This window comes from Hylobates moloch, unplaced genomic scaffold (assembly GCF_009828535.3).
Source record: "Hylobates moloch isolate HMO894 unplaced genomic scaffold, HMol_V3 SCAFFOLD_14, whole genome shotgun sequence".
Taxonomy (NCBI): domain Eukaryota; kingdom Metazoa; phylum Chordata; class Mammalia; order Primates; family Hylobatidae; genus Hylobates; species Hylobates moloch.
In genome coordinates, this window is record NW_026652289.1 from 3,712,551 (window position 1) to 3,738,327 (window position 25,777).

Consider the following 25,777-nt stretch of genomic DNA (forward strand, 5'->3'; position numbering starts at 1 on the left):
TGATGCCTGTGCTCAGCTGGGCAAGTCCACGGTGCCCAGCTGTTCCAGGAACCTCAGCCTCACTGCCTTACAGACTCAGAGCCCAAGGCGTAAAGAGGCCAGGTGCTTTGCTGATGGCCTCAGTGTGGCCAGTAAGGACCCGTGCCGGGGCTGCCTAGGAAGAGCCTGGGCTGGGAGGACAGAGTGGAGGGTGGACAGCAGAGAAGCCGGGTGTGCTGGGCTCCTCTTGGATCCTCCTTCCTTCCTCTTCTCAGTGTCTCTCCGGCTCCCGCCATGAGAGCAGCCCTAGAGGTGGTGCAGTGGGTGGAGAGAAAGCCAGGACCTGCGTGGGCAACAGGAAGGGGCTTTGCCATCACTCCTGCCACCCTGGTTCCCCACTCCTCCCCAACTTTCTTCTCCTGCATCTCCTCTGAGGGGCAGCAAGGACTCTTTCTTCTCCTCCTTCCCCTGCCCCTTGTCCCTAGAAAATTAGTGCTGGAGGTGGGGGGCAGGTAGTGACCAGGAGCAGAGAAGGGCTCCAGGAGGTGGGGCAAGGGCTGGAGGGAGAACAGCATGGATCCCACACAGTGCCGGCGGGGACAGAGCCCGAGAGGCATGTCCAGCAACTTCTCCCATGCGAGAGACTCAGAGGAAGGTGCCCTGGGGACCTGACACAAAAACAGGCTTACCAAGACACCCTCCCCTCATACAGGGGCACTGGGCCTGCTCATCCACCCAAATGGAGTCCAGCCCCCTTCAAGCCCATTCAACCTATTCAGACTCCTCTCCGAGGAGTCTGGTAAGCTGAGGGCAGAAGCCATCACATCAGCAACAGAGGGAAAAGTGGATGGACAGGGAGCCTCTGTGAATGCTCCAGGAGGCTTCAGAAACCTTCCCGGCCCTTGGGCCCAAGATCCTTGGGTTGCATTTCTGGGCCACTGAAGATCAGTCTTGGCTCCCAGATGCTTAATCCTTTGGCTTCTCACAACCCGTTATGTTGCTCCCGTGAATGAGTCAACTCTTGGCTCAGTCTCAGGGGAGCTGAATCTTCATCAAGCTCTTCAACAACAAATTAACACAGGAAGCACTCCCTCTTTGGAAAGGATAAGCTTGCCTACTTATCCTACAAAAGACAAATCTACTGTATTTGTCTTTTTCTAAGATCTAACTGCCTGGGCTCTAAGACCTCTTTTAAAACACATTTAATAGGAGGAGGAGGAGGCCTGGAGCCATTCTGGAATATAGAAAGCTTTTCTCTAAGCCAGAATGGCCGAGAATACTGGCCTTGCATGCACAGAGCTCATCCGGTGGAGAGTCACCCACGGCACAACTTGGCTGAAACCGGGAACAAAAGGAGCAATGGTGTGTGTCACAGGGCGCCGTCCTCTGGCCCTCTCCCCTCTGTATGTGTCTCACCACACACCCCACTTTCACTCACGCTACTGAGGCGTCTGATTTTTCTCCTTCCACTGCATCTTGAAGCAGTAGTGACTGGGGAATGGAAGGCGTAGGGTTGTCAGGAAGCAACGCCCATGTTAGCTGGATGTCAGGATCTCCAGAATGTTCCCGGATTGGAAAGGAAAATGACACCAGATGGCTCAGAGTCCCTCCAAGGAGGAATGCTGGAGCCTTATATGATAAGGGTTGGGCTATGACTTTTTATATTTGTTGGTCGTTAGGTTGTTTAGTCATCAATTATTTTTCTTGCCAGCTCTAAAAGGGAGTGGAAGCCAATTGGCCTATTTTCCATATTTTCCATGATGTAAACGTGTTCTAGGTTATTTCAAATGCCGGCTTGAGCGTGCTCCAGATTGCACCAAACATCCAGGAGCATAGGAAGGGTTAGGCAGCTGCCAGTGGATCCCTGGCCATAGGAGGGGCCTTTGGATTCGGGGCGGGGACAGGAAGACTGACAGTGTGCAGAGGGGGAATGTGCTTGGAGGTTTGCAGAAGGGGAGTGCCCGCTGGGCTGGGGTGGGCATTCATGCAGCTCAGCAGATTATGATGGATTGGGGCCAGACATCCCAATGCGGGGGGCTGGAGAGTGTCCTGCAGCCAACAGGCCACTGGAGAACTCCATGCTGGGAGTGATGGGATGAAAGTGTGTTTGGAGCCTATTTTTCTGGAAGGTAGCAGGACTCAAGGGAGAGATAACTGTGAGGGGTAACAGGAGGCAGAAACCAGGGAGTCCACCCGTGAGATGCAGTCCACACCAGGAGCCGGCCACCAAAATCTAAAGGACGGCGTTAAGGCAAGAAGTATTTTGAAAGAATAATCCAATGCAACAATTTGTTTAGTTTGGAACGAGGAGCAGAGAAGAAGCTAGAGTTTTAAGCTCTAAGAGACTGTGCAACCGGCATCACCCCTTCTGATCAGGATGGAGGTGGTCTGTCAAGAGCCCTTGGAATTTGGAGATTTCATGAAACGCCCACCCTGTGGCTGTGAATCTGGGAAGAATCCAAGCAAGCCAGATGCAACCAGCTGCCAGCAGGAGAGCCTCCTCCAAAGACATGATTCCTGGGCCTGAGGCTGGGGACAGTGAGGTGACCAAGTCCACACCAAGTCACTGCAGGTGCCTTCAGAAGCGGAGGAAGTTAGAGAGAGACAACCCAACCAACCAACCAACCAACCAACCAACCAACCAACCAACCAACTGCTGACGCAGCTTCTGAGCTAGAGGGAGAGGGCTGCTGTCTGCTAGGAAGAAACAAAGAGTTTACCCAGCATGTTTCAGCAAGGGAAGGCCTTGGGTCTGGTAGACATAAGCTTCTGGTCACCAGAGAGTGGGGTGGTTTCTTAGATTTTCCAGACCTTACATCAGTGGTTAGTCCCCAGACTGTGCTGGAATCACTCGCAGAGCTTTAAAAAAAAATCTCTTGAAAGTCTGGACTTAATTGAGGGGTCTGGGCATCAACTGGTACCTTTTTAAAGATTCCTGGGTGGGCTGGGCATGGTGGCTCACGCCTGTAATCTCAGCACTTTGGGAGGCTGAGGTGGGCGGATCACCTGAGGTCAGGAGTCCGAGACCAGCCTGACCAACATGGAGAAACCCCGTCTCTACTAAAAATACAAAATTAGCCGGGTGTGGTGGTGCATGCCTGTGTTCCCAGCTACTCGGGAGGCTGAGGCAGGAGAATCCCTGGAACCTGGGAGGCAGAGGTTGCGGTGAGCTGAGATCACACCATTGCACTGCAGCTGGGCAACAAGAGTGAAACTCTGTCTCAAAAACAAACAAACAAACAAAAAAGTTGGACGTGGTGGCTCATGCCTGTAATCCCAGCACTATGGGAGGCCGAGGCGGGCGGATCACGAGGTCAAGAGATCGTGACCATCCTGGCGAATACGGTGAAACCCCGTCTCTACTAAAAACACAAAAAATTAGCCGGGCGTGGTGGCGGGCACCTGTAGTCCCAGATACTCGGGAGGCTGAGGCAGGAGAATGGCGTGAACCCGGGAGGCGGAGCTTGCAGTGAGCCGAGATCGTGCCACTGCACTCCAGCCTGGGCGACAGAGCGAGACTCTGTCCCAAAAAAAAAAAAAAAAAAAAAAGATTCCTGGGCGGTTGCAATCTGCAGCCAGGGTGGAAAGCCACTCTTTAGTTGAACTAGCTTACAGGGAGTGGTTCAAATAAGAGCAGGCATGTGTGCTTAGGACACCTGAACGCACAAATTGACGGGCATGCGTCTCGCTCTCAGGCATTCTCTGCAGGAGTTCAGGCACCTGTGTGGAAACTGGGGCAGTGGAATTTCTAGGCTCCATGGGTCACCGTGTAAGGTGGGGCTCTGAGCAGCCACCTGCCCAGCCTTCCCATGGCCCCTTTTCCACGCAGCACCATAGTCACAGCATGAAAGTCAGCAAAGGATGCCGGCTCCCTCCTGGACATGTGGTGAGGGAATGGCTGCAGCACACGGCTGGGGGGCGGGAGAGAAACCATGAGCATCCCCGAGACCTCGCGGGACGGCTCCGGTGCAGGAAGAGTGCGAGGAGAAAGGAGTACGGGCCCCGAAGCACATCTCTGAGGATGGCCGCTTGTCACCAGGCACCGAGTGGAGGACAGGAAGAGGGGAGAAGCCAAGGAGGAGGCAGGGCCAGAAAAGAAAAGGCCAGTAATGTCACCTGCCGGAGAGGGAAGAGGGAGGGAAGCGGGAGAGAAAAGCCCCTGGGTCAGAAGAGCATCAGTGGCGTGTCCCGGGCCAGCCTCGTCCTCACTGGGAATCTGCAGAAAGCCTTGCTCTCTGCTGCAGAAAGATTCTTGGGGCCCACCTCCATCATGAACCAGAGACCAAGGAGAGCTCTGTGCTCCACCAAGCCCCCTGGGGATTCCGGCCCAGTTGTCTGAGAACTACTAGGTTGGAAGATTGGGGGAGGGTGAGAGGACAGCGACAGAGCACAGGAGAGACCTCAGACACCAGGTGCTCCACCTCAGACTCCAGGTGCTCCGCCTCAGCACCGCTGATGTCTCCGGCCACGTGTGTCATTGTTGTGGGCCTGTCCTGTGCGCCGTAGGATGCCAAGTGGCATCCCAGGTCTCCACCCATCGGATACAAGTAGCAGCCCCTTACCCCTGGTGACACCCAGAAATGTCTCCAGACGTTGCCCTGCATCCCCAGAAACAAAACTGCTCTGGGCAGTGCAGAGGGGGAGGCACACACGAGCTGGACTGGTTCACTCCATCCCCCACTCAGTCCATCCTGCACCCAGCATGCCCCGCCTCGTTTAGGGGCTGGAAATCCAGCAGGGGGCAAGGTGAAATTTCCTTCCTACAAGACAAGACCGTCCAGTGGGGCCAGCAGCAGTGAGAACCTCAAACAAGTAAGTGAGATCACTTCAGACTGAGGCGCACACCGAGGAGAGGAAGCCAGTGATGTGCTGATGGTGAAAGGTTGGGTGACTTTGGATGGAGATGGTGAAGGGGCTGGATGACTTTGGATGGAGACAGTGAAGGGGCTGGTTACTTTGGATGGAGATGATGAAGGGGCTGGGTGACTTTGGATGGTGATGGTGATGGGTCTGGGTGACTTTGGATAGTGATGGTGATGGGCTGGGTGACTTTGGATAGTGATGGTGATGGGCTGGGTGACTTTGGATGGTGATGGTGATTGGTCTGGGTGACCTCAAATGGTGATGATGACGGGTCTGGAAGACTTTGGATGGTGATGGTCATGGGTCTGGGTGACTTTGGATGATGGTGAAGGGCCTGGTGATAGTGATGGTGAAGAGGCTGGTGACTTTGGATAGTGATGGTGATGGGCTGGGTGACTTTGGATAGTGACAGTGAAGAGGCTGGTGACTTTGGATAGTGATGGTGACAGGCTGGGTGACTTTGGATGGTGATGGTGATGGGTCTGGGTGACTCTGGATGATGACAGTGAAGGGGCTGGTAACTTTGGATGGTGATGGTGATGTGTCTGGTGACTTTGGATGGTGATGGTGCTAGATGACTTTGGATAGTGATGGTGATGGGCTAGGTGGCTTTGGATGGTGATGGTGATGTGTCTGGGTGACTTTGGATGGTGGTGGTACTGGATGACTTTGGATGGGATGGTGACGGGTGGGTGACTTTGGATGGTGATGGTGATGGGGCTGGTGACTTTGATGGTGATGGTGACAGGCTGGGTAACTTAGGATAGTGATGGTGATAGGCCTGGGTGACTTTGGATGGTGATGGTGATAGGTCTGGGTGACTTTGGATGGTGATGGTGAAGGGGCTTGTGACTTTGCTAGTGATGGTGATGGGCTGGGTGACTGTGGATGGTGCTTAAGGCAGGTGGCTGGGCTGGCACCTAGCGGATGAGCAGAAGCTGGTTCTGCAGAGCTGGGAAGGCAGGATCCTGTGGGCTGGGCATGGTGCAGGCATGGGTACAGGGGATAAGTTGGAGAAGTTGGTGAGGCATAGGTTGGCAGGGCCCAGACTGGGAGGCCACCATGGAGAAGGAGGTGTCTTACCAGGTTGAACCTGGCAGCCGTGTGGGAGAGGCAGGCTGGAGGCAGGGAGGTCAGAGCTCAGTGAGGCCTGGACCTAACGGTGACAGAGGGAATGGAAGAAGGCACAAAGGAGACGGGGGTGCAGGAGGTGCAGGCACCAGCCTGGGGGACAAATACAGCCATATCTCAGCACGTGCCGCAGCCACGATCAGTTTGTCATGAGAGAGGAGAGTCTATTCTCTCCTTTTCACCATGTCTATGCCTATGTCCACACCCACAATCATAGCTACAGTATCCATAGCTCTTTCTACATCCAGAGCCACATTATCTAGATCACATCCACATGGGTGTCTAGATCCGTTTCCGCAGCACTCGTACGCGGTTAGATCCACACCCTATGCATCTATCTAAATCCTCATCCGCGTCTACCTCCATCTTCTCCACCTGTATCCTCATCCGCGTCTACCTCCATCTTCTCCACCTGTATCCTCATCCGTATCTATCTCCATCTTCTCCGCCTGTATCCGCATCCACGTCTACCTCCATCTTCTTCACCTGTATCCTCATCTGCGTGTGTCTCCATCTTCTCCATCTCTACTGCTCCCCTGTCCATGTTCACTGCCATGTCCATATCATGGCACCTCATCTGTCTCTGTCTCTTTATCAGAAAGGCATGCATGTTGGCATCTCAGCAGAGAGCTTCCAGATATTTGGGCTCTTTGGGCTTAGGAGGGCTTTTGTCTGGTGTGTCTGATACTTTCTCTTGTTAATAAGGCACCTGGGGCCAGAGAATTAGAAGGGCCAAGGTGGGCTTCTCCTATTTCCCGCCCAGTTTAAATGTCTCTGCACGCTGTTTCAAATGAGTTCAGGAAAACAAAGCAGTTTCTCTCAGAGACCCAGCTGGCATGGACAAGGTGCTGGTTTCTGTGAGGTCCCCTCTGAGAGATCATTTTAGTCTTGTGGGTGTCAGGAGGACGGGTCACTCAGTGACTTCACTTCTGAGCGAGACCCCCCAGGCTGGAGCTGGTGCTGAGGCTGACAAGATGCTCACTGCAGTCTCTGGGGGGCCAATTAGCACTGCACCTTCCAGGGAGTCTGGAAGCCAAGAGTCAGAGCCAGACTGTGTGGGGCAGGAGATGGGCGTCCTGGCTAGGGCAGGAGGGGAGACTGACGGGCACAGCCACATGAGAGGAGCTCAGCTGAGGCCTCAAGGTGACAGGGAGGACGGCTGACCAAGACAGCTCTGGACACGTCCACTGGGACCTCGCTGAGGGGGCCGGTGCTGGCCACGTCCACTGGGACCTCGCTGAGTGGGACGGTGCTGGCCACGTCCACTGGGGCCTCACTGAGGGGGACGGTGCTGGCCACGTCCACTGGGGCCTCACTGAGGGGGACGGTGCTGGCCACGTCCACTGGGGCCTCACTGAGGGGGACGGTGCTGGCCACGTCCACTGGGACCTTGCTGAGGGGGACGGCGTTGGCCACATCCACTGGGACCTCGCTGACACAAGGGTCTGCCTGACATGCACTTTCTCCTGTGGGCTCAGAGCTGGCCATGGGTCAGTTGGGCAGGACACCCTGATGACCAGATTGACAAGTGTACCATCGCATCTACTGAGTCCCTTGGAGGCTCAGTGAGCCCCACTCTGGGAGGAAAAGAGGACACCAGAGAGGGGTCTTGAGGTCGCACGCCCCCCCCGCCAGCCCACCTGCTCCCTCGCCTCATGAGGAAATCTAAGTTCCACTTTGCCCAACCACAAAGAGCAGTGGAGGCTGCTGGGGTCTCCCCAGGTCACAAGGCACAGGGGCAGGTCACTGACCTGAGGGTCCCTGCTCCGCGTCCTTCCTGGGCCACACACCGCTGGCTTGACCTAGTTCACAGACATTCACGGAGGCTTTCACCGGCCTCTCCTCTTGACTTCCTGGGCCTCCCTTGTCCCCGGCCCTTCTGTGCATAGAATCTCCCACAGGCATCACTTTATGAACACAGAGACCGGCCCTAAGTGGGTAAACACAAAATGTCCCCGGGGCTCTGTAGGGAATCTCCCGCGGTCCTTCCTGGGGTTAACATGGGGATCCCGGGACCTGGCTCTGCAGCTCTCGGCTCACCCTCCTGGGCCTCAGTTTCCCCTCTGTACAATGCCTCCTCCTGTTGAGAAGCAGGTGCAGAGCCACGGCTGCAATTGTTATCTTGGAACGTGCCCAGCTCCTCTGCAGGGGAACACGACGAGTCAAGCTTCCTTCACACTCGCTCCTACCCTCGCCCTCCATCTCTGCTGTCAATTCACACCTTTCTGCAGTAGCACATTTACAAAATCATAGAAAGCCTCCCATGTCATGGAGAGAAGTGCCAGACACACCCCGAGGAGCGCGGCCGGAGCCTCTTACCGTTCTGAATTCGCGGGCATGGTGGGGTCGATGGAGACCATGGCGTCGTCGGTGGTCAGCAGGGAGATGGTTGTGTTCCTGGAAAACACACCCAAGCCCGTGTTTTCGCCCATAGCGTGCTCTGGGATGTACACTTGAATGTACACATGGGGCCAGAGCCCTGACACAACCAGGACAGTCCCAGGACCAGCCTGACCAAGGTGCGGTGGGATGGGAAGGGTGGGAGGCCATCCCCGGGGCATTGAGACTCCATTTTTAAATGAAATTAAACAGCTGCGTATAATCCTAAGTGCGTGTAGATACTGAAATACTTTAAAATGGGAATTGGAGCAAGTCTACTTTATTGAGTTGGGAGATTTTTTTTTAAAAAACTGTGGTAAAATAGGAACTAACATTTATATCAGCAGATGACGAACTCATAGTTTGTCTTTCCGCTTCCAGTACCTATGGGAGTCCATCTGAACTGCACAATTCTCTCCTACAAAATAGTTTTAAATGGTTAGGATGAGTCTTCCTCCAAGCTCACATCTTTTGGGACCTCTTGCAAGCTGTGTTACCTCGACCAAGTTAATCTCTGATCTTCAGCTGTAAATTGTTAAAATCTGTGAAATAGAGGCGATACTCAAATCCCGGGGCTGCTATATGGAATAATGTGTATATTTATTTATTTATTTATTTATGGGCACAGTGCTTCATATAGGGTGCCCAAAAGATGCCCCAGACCATGGGCTATTTTTGCTGCTAAAACTGCCATCTGCTGCACTTTCAGACGTGTAATTTCATCTCCCTTTTCTCACCTGTCTGTGAAAAACTTCAATTGCCCTTCTCCACCTCGGTCCTAACTTTAAAGTTAATCCTTGAGCCAAAGCTACTCCTGCTCACCCTTTACAATCGGAAAGTTTGCTGATAATTAGAAAATTCACTGGCTCCAACACACTGTTGATTTAGGACATTAACTCCTGGGGGACTCTGAGGACTCGATAAGGCAGATCACTGCTCTTTTCAACCCATTTCTGAAGTCAGCCTTTCGCCCAGTGTTGATCTGGGTCAAGCCCCATGGGTAGAAAGGGCACCTATGGGGTGATGTGGGGCTGGGGACCAAACTCACACACGACCACCCCACTTTCTCCAAAAGCGAATGAAGAAGTGAGAGGAAAACACCCACGCTCTTATTTATTTATTTATTTTGAGGCAGAGTCTTGCTCTGTCACCCAGGCTGGAGTGCAATGGCATGATCTCAGCTCACTACAACCTCTGCCTCCAGGGTTCAAGCCATTCTCCTGCCTCAGCCTCCCAAGTAGCTGGGATTACAGGTGCTCGCCACCACGCCTGACTAATTTTTGTATTTTTAGTAGGAGATTTCACCATGTTGGCCAGGCTGGTCTCGAACTCCTGATCTCAGATGATCTGCCCACCTCGGCCTCTCAAAGTGCTGGGATTACAGGTGTGAGCCACCGCGCCCGGCAGAAAAACCCACACTCTTAGGAGGGCGGTTCTGTTTAATTCAGACCGACGGTTTCCTCCTTGTGGACACAGCCATCACCTGTGGAGGCAGAGAGGCCCGGAGGGCGGCTGAGCCTTCCTCGGGATTCTGCGCATTGATTGATTTCAAAGAGCCCCATGTAGAAAGCCGGTGCCTCGCGCCCTTCAGCGCCTCTTCCCGCCCCTCCCAGCCATCCCGAAAAGTCCAGGAGGCCGCGTGGTGTCCGGGCAGAGCCCGCAGCGCGCACTCACCGAGGCAGGCCGGTGGCGATGCAGAACAGGTCCATGATGTCGCTGGAGTTGCAATACTTGCTGAAGATTACCTGCAAAACAGAAGCGCGGTGAGGCGGCAGCGAGAGTGGCGGGTCTCCCTGAGACGTCAGACGCCACGTGCTTCCGCTCCGGCTCCAACCTGAAGGTCCGTTTTGAAAAGAAAAGCTGTAACTCTAGGCACTGGAATGTCACAGGCTCATCTTTTCATTTGGTTGATGCATAGGGGTGGTGAAAAATGTCATTGTCGTGTTCAGTGGAAAGAGTTGTGAAAAATACAGCGGTCCCCCCTTGCCCACACGCCTGTCGGTGACATGGTTATGGTGAAGGCGCATCCCTTGGAAGGGGCCAGGCAGGACTGACCACCTGGGGTCAACACTGTCGCTTGGCACCGGGTCTTCAAGTATCCCATGGGGGCTATTCTGTAAATAAAATAAAATTCAAGTTCATTGAATTCAAAATAATAATAATAATAAAAAAAGCCGGGCGTGGTGGATCACACCTGTAATTCCAGCACTTTGGGAGGCAGAGGCGGGTGGATCACCTGAGGTCAGGAGTTCCAGACCATCCTGGCCAACATGGTGAAACCCCGTCTCTACTAAAAATACAAAAAATTAGCCGGGCGTGGTGGCAGGTGCCTGTAATCCCAGCTACTTGGGAGGCTGAGACAGGAGAATGGCTTGAGCCAGGGAGACGGAGGTTGCAGTGAGCCGAGATTGCACCATTGCACTCCAGCCTGGGCAACAAGAGTGAAACTCCGTCTCAAAAAAAAAAAAAAAAAAGAAAAAAAAAGAAAGAAAGACTCCCTTTCAGTATTTGGGGGCTGAGGGACTGAGGCTGAATGATGAAGTCGAAGAGGGGAATCACATCACAACAGAACCGTTGAGGATCCCGGGCGCCCGCGGTGAAACTGGCGCCTGCAGAGAAACACCACCTACACGCGGGATGGCCGCGCTCGCTCCGGAGTGCCGCCCCGGCTGTGGTGGAAACGCCGGGTTAGCATCCGCATCTTTTGTCCAAGGGGTCCCGGCCACGAGTCTCGGCTCTCGGGGGGGGGGGGGGGGACACTTCGAGCTCGGTGAGGGTGGGGCTTCTCCAGGGCTGGACAGAGCGCGGAACAGGCCACGCTGAGGCCCCGCCTTCATCGAAGTGGATGCCTCCCTGGACGGTTGCCCCGGCTCCCGGCTGCCAACGCAGCTTTTCTTTCCAGCACAAGTGCCTGGCGTGGGGGAAACGCAGGCCTAGGAAGATGGTTATTTTTCGGTGCCCAGCGCACCATTTTTTTTTTTTTTAAGCTAAGATTAGTTTTCTTTTTTTCTTTACTTGGAAACAGTGAAATATAGAAAACAGATTTTTTTTTTTTTTTTCTTTCTGTGACTAACACCATTTCCTGTGGGCTGCTGAACTGGCAACAATAAGACAGTAAACAGCACCTCGCCTTGCCCGTTATCCCCACTGGTATTTGCCCCACGGGTAACGGTCGGTCAAAGGTGGCCTGTGTCATTGCGTGGTTCCTGACGTCTGTGGCATCGGCTGTGTCCCTGGCTGCCTATGCAGCTCGGTCCTGGCCATGCTTGCACGGGTGCAGTAGCCCCTTCAGCAGCCCCCACTTTGGCCTCACCCCATTTCCCCCACATCCTCCTTTGCAGAACTCTGCTGGCTCCCCTTAGAGCGCCCTCCTCTGGATGTGCTTCTCCTCCTGGGTCCTGGTTCCCGGCCTTAGCATGCAGAGGCTGCTTCTCCCAACTCCACTGCCGAGGAGTCCTGCACTTGGCCGGGTGCCAGGCCCTCACTTCTACCATGGCACCATCCTCAGCTCGAGTCACAGTTCACGTTACGGCCTCCCAGGCTATGCCCGTGGAGTTGTGGCGTGGCAGAGCCTGGGCTGGGGTCGTGGCCATTTTCCCACCAAGACAGGACAAAAAGTGGTTCCCATGTGGGCCCCTGCGTAACTCACTTCCTTCCGGTGTGGCGGACTTACTTGGGGGGTCTACAGACCCCAGTCTGCAGAGGGCAGGGGTGGAAGAAGAGGAAGACAAGGAGGGCTCTTTCTTTGAACATTCTGGATCGGGAGCTTCTGGAGAAGCAGGATGTGGTTTGCAAGGGGCCTGCTAAGGAGGCTGGTGTCTTCAAAGCGTGCTTCTGGCCCCGGCTCAGGGATTCCCACGCAGTGGGTCCGGGTTGGGCCCTGGGAATCTGCGTTTCACTTCTACTGGGTTTCTTGGATTAGAAGCCACTGCTCAAAGAGTGTTTCTAGGGTGTCTCCCTCAGATGAGTGGGGTGGTCCTGCAGGAGGCGGGGGGCCCTGTGGTCCCTGTGCTCCAACCTGGGTGGCCGCAGCAAATGACACCTTTATAAAGTCCTCGCCCCACCCCACGCCACTGGGTGCTTCTCCTCGTAGGCATGACGGGCACCACATCCTGTCCCAGCCTCTCGGCGTGCACGGGGGATGATCTTGGAGTTAAATTCTCTCCAGACACATCTGGCAAGACCGACTCAAATCATGCCTTCTTGGGCTGGCTTGAAGGGGGTGCACCTTCAAAAGGGTGCACCTTTTGAGCAGACCTCAAAAGGCGAGGGGAGGGTGATTACGGAATCGCAGTCTCTTGGGACTGGGGAGGCTCGTCTGACTTTACTCAGAAGGGAAGTAGCTTTGCCAAGGGCACCAGACTCATGGGCCTGGGGCTTCTCCATCTCAGGAGTGTGGGGCCAGGGCGTGAGGCTCGGTGGCCCAGGCAGCCCGGGGGGATCCTTGACTGCTTCTCACTCCTGGGAGTCTCAACTCAACTTCTTTGAACCTAAATTTCCTCTGCTATAAAATGGGCCAAAAAAGGGGTGGCTGTCACCTACAGAAGCTTTTACTCCGATGCCACCTGGAAGGCTCTGCACCAGGCTGGAGACCAGAGCTTGTGATTCAATGCAGAAGCTTTGAGCCCCAGGGAAAAGGACTGCAGTAAGCACCTCCGATGACTGACCCCCAAGCGCAGACTCCTGGGGACAGCTTCTGATGGCCTCGCTCAGATGATATTCAGACCCTGCCAGTGGGCTGCCCAGGGCTTCCAGGGCTCTTTTCAGTTGAGGAACAGCTGGCTTCATGAGGCTGCAACCGAGGAGCCAGTGGAAAATCAGTTACAGAGCACCGAGTGGAATGAGTGAGGAACGCTTTGCTTTTTGGCATCATGCGTGTCGTTGTACTGTTGGACTTTCCGGCTCTGTTATGAAGTTCTTTCCCTGTCTTCTTAAGCTATCAGTCACCTTTAACGACCTAGATTTTTTGTAAACTGAAATGAGTAATTTTTAAGTGATATCTGATTTTCACCATCTGCTCTCCTTCCTCCCCAAATTCAAACTTTTATGAAGGCTTTACTTTGTGCGGCAATATCTGCAAAGGTTCCGGAAGGATCTGTCCTCCTCCTTGCCAGGATATAATTGGGGAAGGTTTATGCAACCGAGCCTGGGCCTGAGAGATGTGCGTGAGAACGACGCTCATTTGCTGGGCTGTGACCGCTCTTGAGGGGCCGAGGGTGACTGTGCAACGTCCATGCCCACAAAGTCCCCTGGGGGAGGGTAGGGGCTCTCAGGGTCACAGCCTCCAAGATGGGAAAAAAGGCTCTACTCTGGCAGGCCAGGGTTTTGGAATATCGTGGGGGCCTTGAGAAGAGAGGGGTTCATCAAATTTATAAGTACTGCCGGCGAAATCTGGAGGAGAGCTTTTTATGCTTGGCTTCCTAACCTTAGGATAGCAAATAACAGAGGCTTTTAAAGGATAACTATGAGGTCTTCCAGCAAAACAAACTGAAAAAGGCCTGTATGGTATGGTGGCACTCTTGCCACCTCTATGCAAGCAAGGATGCCACACATAGGGGGACCAGCCTTATTCTGCCCTCCAGAATAATCTGTCTTTGAGATTATGTTGGAAAAAAGGTGGGGAGGCTGTCAGGAAATTTGGAATAAGCACAAAAGTTGGCACTGGCTGTCTCCACTGGAGAATACAGCTGCATCTGTTTGTAAGTCCATTTCAACATTGCTTCACTCCTTATACATTTAGGGTTCTTGGATTTCTCTTTTGAACTGGTCATACCTTCTTACCAGTTCCCATTCATCAGTTCAGTAAAAATGTTTGACACACATTTTAGATCTGGATGAGAGTCATGACTTCAGCTTTTGCTGTTCATTAGTCTCCAGCGGCGCCAAAGCGGGTGTGAGTCTGGGCATGAGGCGTGAGCCCTAGGGATGGGGGCTCGGACAGCCGCAGTCTTTGCTGGTGTCAGAAGCACCCAGCCTGATGCTGCTGCTGACTGTGGGAGGCCAGCCAGGCTGCAGCTTTAGACCACGGGAGGACCCCCAGGCTGCCTCGTCAGGAGGCCATAGGGCTTCCTGACCACATGCTGAATAATTTTGCAAATCCTTTATCCAGAAACAAATAGCGCAAAAAAAGTTGAAAGTGAGATGCAGAAGCAGCAAGATTAAGGGAAAAATGAAAGTTTTATGTTGGCTTCCGGCTTGCAGGCAAGTCAGGGCTGGAGCTCACGAGAATGCACGGCAAGTCATCACAAACCCTTTTGTGTGGTTTGACTGGCAGTGCTGTGATATTAAAGCAAGATGAGAGAAACAAATGATGAGACAGAGGGCGGCTCCCCCACTGGAAATTGACGCCTCTTCATAATCAGCTGAGACCTGGGAATGTCAGTGGGAACGTCACTGTCTGGGAGCCCTCATGCTGCCTGCATTAGAGAAGGCTGACACTTACCAGGTGCCAACCACAGGCAAGCGCTAGTCTAAGATGTTTACACATGGAAACCAAGGCACGCAGAGATGTGTGTGGCTCCCACGCACCCAGCCAGAAGTGTACGTCAGGACTGCATCTTGGGCCACCGGCTGCGGACCGCACATGCTTGACCACAGCATACACTGACTCCCAGATTATTTAATGTCTATATCCAAATGAACCTCCTTCTTGACACCTTGTAATGGAAGGAGCGGTATATTTGAGAACAGGAAGCCCTTTGGTTAACCAGTGACTCCTTTTGTCCATGGCTTCTCTTTCAACCCTGTGGGCAAGTGCATAACTCGTGGGAGCCTCAGTTTACCATTCTGTAAATAGGGTTGATGGCATCAACTCCACCTGCCTCTTGGGGCTGTGAGAAGCAGTAAGTGAAATGACAGGTTTGAAAAGAATTACACAAAATACTACTGGTTTGACACAAAGTTCAATTTTATATCATTTCAGTTGCCGCGAATCTCAACGTCCCCACTGGTTGCAAATCCTATGATTTTCACACAAGTCTCTAGGTGGTCTCTGAGTGAACAAATGCACCTAGAAAAACTTTTCGCCACATTTTTTCTCGCACCCACTGTTATTTCAGCAAGAATTCGAGTGCAGCGTTTCCAGAGCTGGGAAGAACGAACACCTAGCTCCTCGTTCCCACTGTTTCTTGGGGAGGGCGCTGCCTTGACCTTCAGAAAGACGGGAATGGAGGCCTGGGGAGGGGTCCTCAAGCGGAGGGTTCACAGCAAGACAGGCCTACTGCTTATTGGGGTTGATCAGCAGTTAATCCAGAGAAGGAAGAGAGCTACGTGTCACTCAGGCACACAGTTTGACTGGATTCCTGGCTCAGCTCACGGTTGGTACGGGCCGTGGCCCAACCCTGTCAGGCAGTGCAGGAGGGCACAGGGGACCCGGGGCTCTGGTTGGTTGTACCCTCTTGCTTTGCCACCAAGCCTATTGTCAAGATGATGGCCCCATCAGTCAGATTGGCTGGGTGGGGGTCTTTCTGACAAAAGTCCCTCTAGATCACCCCTTCCAAGTGGGGACCCAGGGGGGAGACCCAGGGTCACAGTGTCCACCCTGCACCGTTGAGAGCACATGGGACCTCTGCTGGCCAGCTGTCCTGCGCATGCCTTGCCTCCTGCTAACCCTGCCCTGTCTCCATGACCAAAGGGACTGGAGCAGGGGGCTGCCTTAAGCCCCCCTGGCCAGCTCCCAATCACACTCTTTTGGGGGAACTTATACTGAGAGATGTGGAGCTGGTGGCGACTGTCAGTGAGCCAGGGCCGCATGGATTTAGTGCCGGGCTGGCCACACTGGGACCCTGAGAGGTAAACAGGAGAAGCGTCAGTAGAAGGCACAGGCAGGGGCCCTGAGCACAGGGGCAGCGGAGGCTGTGAGAGGGAGGGGAGGGGCTGCAGGCTGTGAGAGCCCGGGCCTGCCCAGGCTCCTGACACCCCAGGTCCTGGGGATTTTTCTGAAGACCCCTCAGCCTCCTTACAACAGTCTCTCACTGAGCCTGCTCCCCACACCCATCGGCCTCTGCAGCAACGCAGATCTTCTTGAACTGGCTTGAGAAAGAGTCTGTTTCTTGCAGTGAGAAGCATCTTGACTGGCACACTTAGAAGAAACAAGGCTGGGGTTTGAGGGTCTGGCCTCGAGGGGGCTGCGAAACCCACGCCCAGGGCCTCTGGGTTAAGGGACAGGACAGAAGGGTCTCTCATGGGTCGGGGGTGAGTCATTTCCTTTCCGGGTCCAGAGGCGTTTTCCTGGATTTGACTCTATTTTATCAAATAGAGTGTTCTCCTGTCTCCTCTTGGGCCCTCCGTGGAAAGGCTTATCGGGAGATTGTGGGGAGGGTCCCTTAAGATCCCCGTTCTGAGCCCCACATGGTGCTGCTTGCAGGGTGAGGCCAGGCCGGAGGAGGGATCAGAGCTCAGGCCAGGGCAGCAGCTCTATGACCAGGTCTCCTCGTCGTGAGGCTGGGAAGAGACACTGGGTCCAGAAGGTGGAGCTCCAGCTCCTGGGGGGTGCTTCATGGTCTTCCTGTAAAACCAGGGCTCAAGTAAAGGGATTTCTGAGAGCTCCGGAGCAGCAATCCACCAGGACTCCAGCCGCTGAACGCGAGGCGTGATTTCAGTGTGAGCTGTGTGGGAGGGAGGGGAGATGGAGCGAGGAATGAGGCAGCTCAGGGTTCCGAGTGGAAATCGTACTTGGAGGATGCATGCACTGAATGGAAAATAGGACACAGACTCGATGCCAGCAGCAGCCTGCGGGCAGGCATTCCGGAAGGTTCTTCCACCTACTGAGCCGGCCTGGCATCGACACTTCCTCACCCGCAGCCTGTGGGGAGGAACCAGGGCTCACCTTGGTTAAAGTGTCCCGGTGCAGCACGATCCCCTCCTCGTGACCTGGATCTCTGGGGTCCATGGGACTCCAGCTCTCCCAGCTCACCTGTGTGTTTTTATCTGAAAGGTGCAGCGTGAAGCCCAAGGCACCTGCATGTTCCAGTTTGGAGGCGACTCGTCTGGTGAGATCCTTCTAGTGGGGGATCCTTCTGATCAGCGCGAGCCCACTGGGCTTCAGCCCAGACCCGCCGAGGGGAAGTGGCTGCCGCGCCACGCTGCCTCCCCCAGCCCTGTCTGTGCACCCTGATCCATGGTACCTGCTGTCATGCTTGCCTGTCCCTGTCCCACAGATGGTCCTGGCTGCCGCACCTATTTCCCCTGGGAGGTGGCCGCTGGAAGAAATGCTGGTGCACATCCAATGCTGTTTGCCGTCCATCGGTTCTGATTTTTGGAGCATGCATTGACGGTTATGTGGCCCCTTCCACATACGACTTCAAATTCACACACGCATTCACAGATATGAAAACTTTTTTTAGTTTAAAGAAAGGCTGATTCCAATGTCCAGCCTCTGCTTTCCTTCTGCTTCTTGCCTTTCCCTTCTTTAAGGTGGCTGTCCGAGGAGCCATGGGAAGACAGTTACCCAGAACTGGGTGTCCTTGGTCCCAGCCTGGCCTCCTACTGGGGCAGGCAGCTCTCAGAAGGGCATTGAGGCTGCGGAGGAGCCAGGCAGGAGTGTGGGAGGAAGATTTTATTTGGGCTCCAGATAGAAAATGACTTTTCACTGTCTCTGCCCCATTTACCCTTGCCATTTCAGCATCTATGCAGTCCAAATGTGGCTGGCAATGGCTGCTGAGAAAATTATTCCCTCTTCAGAGCAATCAGGAGCTGGGCAGAACGGCTGGTAATAACAGAGCAGAGATCTGCAGCCGGCAGAGATCCCACCAAACCCCTCACGCCCCCAGGGCTCTGTGTTGAGCGGCTTCCGTTGATTCCACACCCGGAAGGGAAGAGCAGACCCTGGTTCATTTTTCTATTTCTATTTGAGGAGCTTCCTTGCAGCTGCCACGAACATTTCTTGCTGGGTTTGTCAGACTCTAGTTTGGATTGGCACAAAGTCAATGACCACTGGAAATTGTGGGTTTCTTGCACAGACATTTGTGGTGCTACCTAGAAATGCTCCAATTCCTGGACAAACAAGATTAACTAGGCTGGGCTCAGTGGCTCACGCCTGTGATCCTAGCTCTGGGAGACTGAGGTGGGTGGATCACCCAAGGTTAGGAGTTCGAGACCAGCCTGGCCAGCGTGGTGAAATCCCATCTCTACTAAAAATACAAAAGTTAGCTGGGCGTGGGGGCATGTGCCTGTAGTCCCAGCTCCTCAGGAGGCCGAGGCAGGAGAACCCGGGATGTGGAGATTGCAGTGAGCCAAGATTGCGCCACTGCATTCCAGCCTGGGCAACAGAGCAAGACTCCATCTCAAGAAAAAAAAAAAAAAGATAACTGGATGGCAACTGAGGTTTGAGTTGAGCTTGATAGTCTGGGGAATGAAAAACAGCAGCACCGTCACAAAAGAACAGTGTTGATGTGAAACACTTAGGGGCTGGGTCGTGAGGACAGTTGGAGGTGCCTCCCTAAGAAAGCGCCCTCTCTGCAAGTCTGGCTGCAGTCTTTTTCACCAGAGAGATGACCCCATAAAGCTGGTAATGGCATTAGTTTCCTCTCCAAATCCCTGAAAATGTCTGTGTTACCTTTCAAAATCATTAAAAAACATATCTATGTCAGGGAAGTCATGCTTTGAGGTTGGTTGTTGTAAAACATGCAATTATGTTCATTGTCTTGCTGTTATCGCTTACATCGGCTGACATGCTTTATTCAACTGCCTTAGCAACAATTTTTACAGAGCTTCTTTGAACTTGGAGTGACGAATCTGGAGCGAAATTTTCCTCATTATAATTATTCTACAATCTTTCCCCCCAAGTGGTTTTAAGTGGCTAGGGCTGAAGAAGAGAGTCCAGGCCTGTACACAGCACGACACTGAGCTGCAGGAGAGAAGGGCAGCCCGTCTTTCCATCACACTACCCTTCCCCAGGAGGGAACAGTGGGCTCTGCTTCTCCCCAAGGGCAGCTGGTTAATGAGGCCGGACGCCAGGCCCCGTGGAGCTCACTGCTGGTGCCCACCCTGCTGTATTCACACGGCTACTGATCTCAGCCTCTCGAGCATCTTACATTTCAACCTGCCTCATACTTTTATTTACTCTTGTAACTTGATGATGATGTTTATTAATTATAAATGTCAAACCGATATCAGAAATCTCCTACCCAACCAAAATAAGGAGGACTGATTTCTAAGAGCAGCTGCATTGGCCTCCAAGACATGGAAGGGAAATACTAGTGACAATCACATTGATAATCATGAGAAGGCGACGCACTGCCCCACACTAGAGATGAGCCGGATGCCCTCCAATGGGCGAGTGCTAAACTGGGGTCCGCCTACAACATGGAGCACGGCTCAGCAAGGAAAAGGTGCACACAACCACTTGGATGGATCTCAAGAGGTTACATACTGTGTAATCCCATTTATATAATATTCTTGAAATGACAGAATTGAAGAGATAGAGAACAGATTCATGTTCACCAGGACAGGGTGCTGGAAATCGAGTTAGGGATGGGGTGTTGGAAATGGGTGCAGGTAGGGGATGTGGTTATAAAAGGGAGCCTTGCGGCGGTGGAATGTTCTAGACTGTGACTGTGGTTGTGGATGTAAGAGTCTACACAGGCAAGAACATTATGCAGAACTAAATACACATGCTCAAGTGAGTACAAGTGCATCAGGCTGTTCTTGCATTGCTGTAAAGAAATATCTGCGACCCGGTCATTTATAAAGCCAATTTCTAATTGGCTCACAGTTCTGCAGGCTGTATAAGCATGGCACCAACATCACTGGGCTTCTGGGGAGGCCTCAGAGAGCTTTCGCTCAGGGTGGAAGGTGAAACAGGAGCAGGCATATCACATGATGAAGGGAGGCGTGCATACCCGTGAGAGAGAGAGAGGAGATGCCTTCTGCCTTCACACATAAACAACCAGATCTTGCAAGAATTCACTATCTCAAAGATAGCACCAAGGGGATGGCACTAAACCGTTTGTGAGAAACCCACCCCACCATCCAGTCACCGCCCACCAGGCCCCACTCCAACACTGAGGATACCAATTCAACATGAGATTTGGCGGGGACAAATATCTAAACTACATCAGCAAGTACAACTGGAGAATCTGGATCAGATGGGGGCTTGTCTCACTGTCAACACCCTGGTCGTAAGACTGGGCCATAGTTTTGCACGACATTCCCAGTAGGGGAGACTGGGTGGAGGGTTCACAGATCTCTCCGTTGTCTTTCTTATGGCTGTATGGGATTCTCCTCTTATCTTCAAGAAAGCATCTGAGAGGAAGTGGCGGCACTAATGCAGAGGCAGTGAGGCTGGCGCCGTTCGGGCCTGTGTATCCACACAGCGCCGTCGGAAAGTAGGTTGACGGTATTTGTGCCCTTTGACTCAGAGTCTTATTTCCAGGAATGGCTCTTAGGGACATAAGGAAGACAAACATAATAATAAGAGCATTTATTAAGTGCCAGGCGCCATTCTGGTGCTTTCCACGAACGATCTAATCTAATCTCCACTGCACTCCCAGATTTATACCCCAACCAATGCCCTGCGCTGCCCTGCTGCAAGCAAAGATGCGCACTGAGCGTGTTCCTCTGGATTATTCACTGCAGAGAAATGGAATTCAGCTGAGTATCTCATAAACAATGGAGTGATTACATTTTAGTGAGCCCCCATGATGGAACTTTATAGAGGCATTAAAATCATGTTTTTGAAGACAATTTAATGCTATATTGGCAACCGCTGCTGATGTAATGCTGAGTGAAAATGATCAGGATACAAAATTATGGAAAAGAAAGCCACACACACACTTACACGCACACACTCCTAAATGCACACCTGCGGGAGAACACCAGCAAGTGTGGCACTTCGGTGTTAACAGCAGTTTTCTCTGGGTAGTGGATACTGTTCTGCATTTTTCAAAATTTCTGCCCTGAATATGTACGGTTTTTATAACCAATAAAAAAGTTCTCTAGCTGTGGAAGCTGAGCTTAGAAATTGATAACAGAACCAGCCTACGAGCATGCTGCACTGCGTTCACATAAAATTCTCACGGGAGAAAAAAGGTCTTTACCATTTTTATTTGGAAGAACACTCTTTGGCATTAAGCCAAGCAGCTGAGAAAATTAAACGCCAGTTAACCAAAGGACAGAAATCAGAATGTAAAGAGTGTGTGTCTGGGGGTAGGAGAGAGGCTGGTCCAGGAGAGGGAGGTTCCTGGAGGAAACGGGGCAGTGGGAGGCAGCAGAGAGGACCTGGGGGAGGACGAACAGAATCCGGCGTGGAGGAGAAGGCGGGGCCCCCCCGGGAAGGGAAGGGGAGAGGCCTCCATGGTTCTGCACTGGCTACAGGCGCGTAGGCGGAGCCGTTTTACAAAGGCCAGGGGGGGGGGGGGGGGGGGGGGGGGGGGGGGGGAGGGGAGGAGCAGCCCCCACCCTGTTCTTCCATCCTGAGAGTCACATGGAGTTCTAACTAGAAGCCTCATAGCCAGGCCTCACTCCCCAAGGGCCAGGACTCGGCAGAGTGTTAAAGAATTTCTCACGCCACTGTACCCCAGCCTGGGCCACAAATGGAGACCCTGTCTCAAAAAAAAAAAAAATGTCTAAAGCTCCAGCACTTCCTACTGGCCCTCAGATCCACGCGTCTCCTACACTGTGGAAGCGGAGTTTTCAGTGATGAGGGAGGGCATGGTGTCTGGGCGTTCCAGGAGAGTCCAGTGAGCCTGGGCAGGGGTCCCGCTTGGGCCACTCAGACCACGCTAGCAGGGGGCCGGCTGGGACTTGCTCCTGGTCGCCTGTGTTACCTCGAGCAAGGTTTGGGGAGGGGGAATCTGTCAGCATGGATGCAGATTTCATTTCTTCGTTTCTATATGCACATCTGCTCTCTTTCAGACACTAACTGCAAAGCAACACACTCATTTTGTAATAACCTAAATATCGACACGTTCAAGGGCGACGCATTCTCTTTGGGGTCAGGTCCACTCAGTGTCCATGAGGCCGTTCGTGGCCACTGCCGTGAGACCTGAATGTTTTGCAGATGTCCTGCAGGCCATGAGTCAGAGGGCAGCATTGCCCAGGCATCCGGGCTGGCCCATGTCTGCAAAGCGGTGCAGGCAGGACCCTCCTCACACAGCAAGGAGGGCGGTTGTGGATTTGGGGGCCACCGTGACAAACTGAAGCAAAGTGATGCAGACACTAATGTGAGCCTATAGCTGCCACCTCGAACCCCCAAATCCAAATGCGGAACTCACACAAGAACCCTCTTGTTCCCATTAATTCTCTCCTTGGTGCCATAAATGCAAATTTATGAAATAATGGAAACTATTATGATTTGCCCAACTGTTTATATATGCTTCCTATGTTAGGATGGTATCACAATTTTGTGAGGAAAAGGGTTCAGTTGCTAAAATTGTGCAAAGGGCCGCACCAGACTCATAGACCATCAGGGTGGAGGAGGCTGTGGGCCTGGAGGTGAGAACAGTCAATCAGCGGACTGGCCTCTGCTACCGAATGCTCCTAGCTGGCTCTGTTCCACCTGGGCAGGCCTGGGCTTGGCTGGATCGGTGCCATTCGGCTGTCTCTTATCTCCAGGATCGCCCTGGTCAGTTGTTGATGTTGTACACTGCTCTAGGTGTAAGAAAGGCAGAGGAGTAGGAAGAGAGGAGGTGGAGATGTGAGTTCAGTTCCAGTCCCTCCTCCTACCAGCTTGACCCAGGGAAGATTTCTTAACTTTTCTGAGGCTCTGATTCTTCGGCTGCAAAGCGAGACAAATCCTACCTCGCCCACGGGAATGTTAGGAGGATTCGTCATGCAGATAGAAGGCCCGCTACACATTACTTACTCCGTTGAGTGGCAGCAGTGATTACAGGAGGGGACCCTTGGAACTCATGGATCCTCCTCCTCCTTTTCCCTTCAAAGGCTGTTTCGCAAGCAAGTAGCACCAAGGCACGTGGCCTCAACTTCAACATGTCAGCATTTCTGGGTGTTTCAGTAGAGTATGGGACAAAAGCCTGTCTTAACTCGGGGATGCCACCGTCCAGCAGGCTCTGATTGCTCTCACTGACCTACTGAGCCCTGCATTGATTAGCAGCCACATCCAACTGTATCTGGAGGCCACGTCAGTACAAATACATATGCGTTAATAAGATCAACCACATCGGATGAACAAAAAACCAAACTCGACAGGTTAAACGATCCATTTGACCTCAGTGTGGTTTAGGCCAGTTTTCTCTTTTTCTAAACACGGCAGGGCATCTGTCTTTGCAGGCAGGCCCCAGGTGGGTTCCTCCACACCCCAGCACTGAGCTGGACCTGCCCTTTGGCATGCGTTCAGGGAGTGCTGGTGCCCAAGCTTGCTCCTGTGTGAACCAGGGTGAGCAAATTCTGCGTTCCGTGGTTTTATGTTATGTGACTAATGATGCCCTTGCCACAACCACCACCACCAACGGGGACTGAGACCACACTCGGGCTAGAACCAGAGCCAAACGCCCTAAAAGCCCAGTGACTCTGGGTCCTCAAAAGGACCTCCTGAGTGCTGCGTCATCTTCATTCCCACAGACAAGGACAGACGAGAGAGAGAAGAGCCCGGCCTGGCCCTGCTCCAGGCCCTCAGCTCCAGGGGTGCGTGCTGCACCTAAGTCAGACCCTCAGCCGTGCTCTGAACGAAGGCGAGGTGGGCTCATGGCCATAACGGGACGTGCAGCTCTGTTTGCCTTGTTCTCAGATTACTGATATTTCTGATTGCATACTCAGAATAAATATTGATTTAGGCTCCCCCAAAGGAAAATAAACCAATTCAAATTCCTTTTATTTTCTCTATCCTAGACTGTGAATCATTTTTAGAGCTTTTATAAGCTATTAAGCTTTTATATCAGCTTCCATAAGATTTTACTAGGCTTTGTCTGCCCTCAAGACAAACAAGCACATTTCAGCCGGGCGTGGGGATCTCTCTGGGGGAGAGAACAGACCAAACTGGCCTGCAGGACCAGCCAAACCCAACCCACTAACGGTTTCGCACATTTCTATCTTTGAGGGAGTTAAAAGGTGAATTTTCTATTGCCTTTTTCAGCGCTCGATAATTACGAGTGCTTAATATTTTAAAAATGAGCTAAAAGAGGCCAAGCCCCAAATTCCACATTCTATTGTCTTTTCTTACTACCCAAGAAATAAATACGCGTTCACTGAAGAAACATTGCAAGTTATCTATGAATCATCTGTCAATCAATCAATCATCTATCCATCTGTCTATCTGTGTATATCTGCAATTCAACTGCAATTTACCTCTAGTTACGAATTATATATATATATACATTTGGACATATTTTGTTTGGTCTCTTGTTTTTAGAATACTTAACAGTAAAGTCACATTCAGAATGGATTACAGTTAACCGCCAGACAATCACTGCTTCTCTATTTGCTAAAATAAAATCTGTATTCAGCCTCATTTCCTTTCCCAGTTTAGGAGATATTTTTCAGGTCATTGCATTTGAAAAAGAATATACAACAACGACAGAAATTACCATGTATTCCCATGTGCCAGAGGCATTTAAGATGTTACTTAAAAAAAAAAAAAACCAAAACACCTCTCTGTTATGGAAATGCTCAGACGTACACAAGAGCAGGAGGAAAGCGTCATGAAGCCTCAGCTGCACACCCACAGCTTCAACACCTGTCCCCATGCCTCCCCTCCTGCTTGAACTGGGCCCCAACCTCCTCAGCACCGGAGTTATCCTAAAGCTCCTCTCAGGTATCGTGCTAGCCCATCTGCACTGTTTCTGCGTGGTTCTCTGGAGAAGAACGCTTCCTTTGTGGTTAAGATAACCACGATGTAATTAGTACACGGAGAAAAAATTAACAACAGTCTCACATCATCTCTCAGCTTGTCATACATCTGTATCTCTAAGTCATGGTTTAAGGATCAAAGATAACATGTGTTCAGGAAATACATGGCAAGAAAAGGGATGGGAAGTAAAACTACAAAGAGACCTCAGGAGACACCAGGCAAATGCAGGGTGTGGGCTGTGCTAGGATCCTGACTTGAAAACTAATGCATCCGTGTGTGTGTGAATGTGTGTGAGTGTATGTGTGAGTGAATGTATGTGTATGTGTGTCAGAGTGTATGTGCGTGTGAATGTGTGTGTGAATGTGAGTGTATGTGTGTGACTGAGTGTAAGTGTATGTGTGAGTGTGTGAGCATGTGTGTAAATGTGCATGAGTGTATGTGTGTGGTGTGAATATGTATGTGTGTGAATGATAATGTGTGTATGTGATAGCGTGTGAATGTGTGTGAGTGCATGTGTAAGTGTATGTGTGTATGTGGTGTGGGACTGTATGTGTGTGAATGTGAGTGTGTAAGTGTATGTGAGTGTGAATGTGATTGCCTGTGTATGTGTGTGTGAAGGTGTGAGTGCATGTGTGTGTGAATGTGGGTGTAAGTCTATGTGCAAGTCTGTGTGAATGTGAA

The 25,777-nt window shown here is 52.3% G+C and overlaps 1 protein-coding gene across 1 annotated transcript in view; it reads right to left on the bottom strand.

The window, feature by feature from the left end:
* Positions 1-25,777, bottom strand: part of PDE9A (phosphodiesterase 9A) — a 178,394-nt gene that overhangs the window by 137,933 nt on the left and 14,684 nt on the right. The window contains exons 2-3 of the mRNA XM_058427844.1: positions 10,027-10,097; positions 8,293-8,370 (exon numbers count right to left, since the gene is read on the bottom strand). Coding sequence (XP_058283827.1) covers positions 8,293-8,370; positions 10,027-10,097 — 149 coding nt within the window. The remainder of the gene's footprint in view (positions 1-8,292; positions 8,371-10,026; positions 10,098-25,777) is intronic.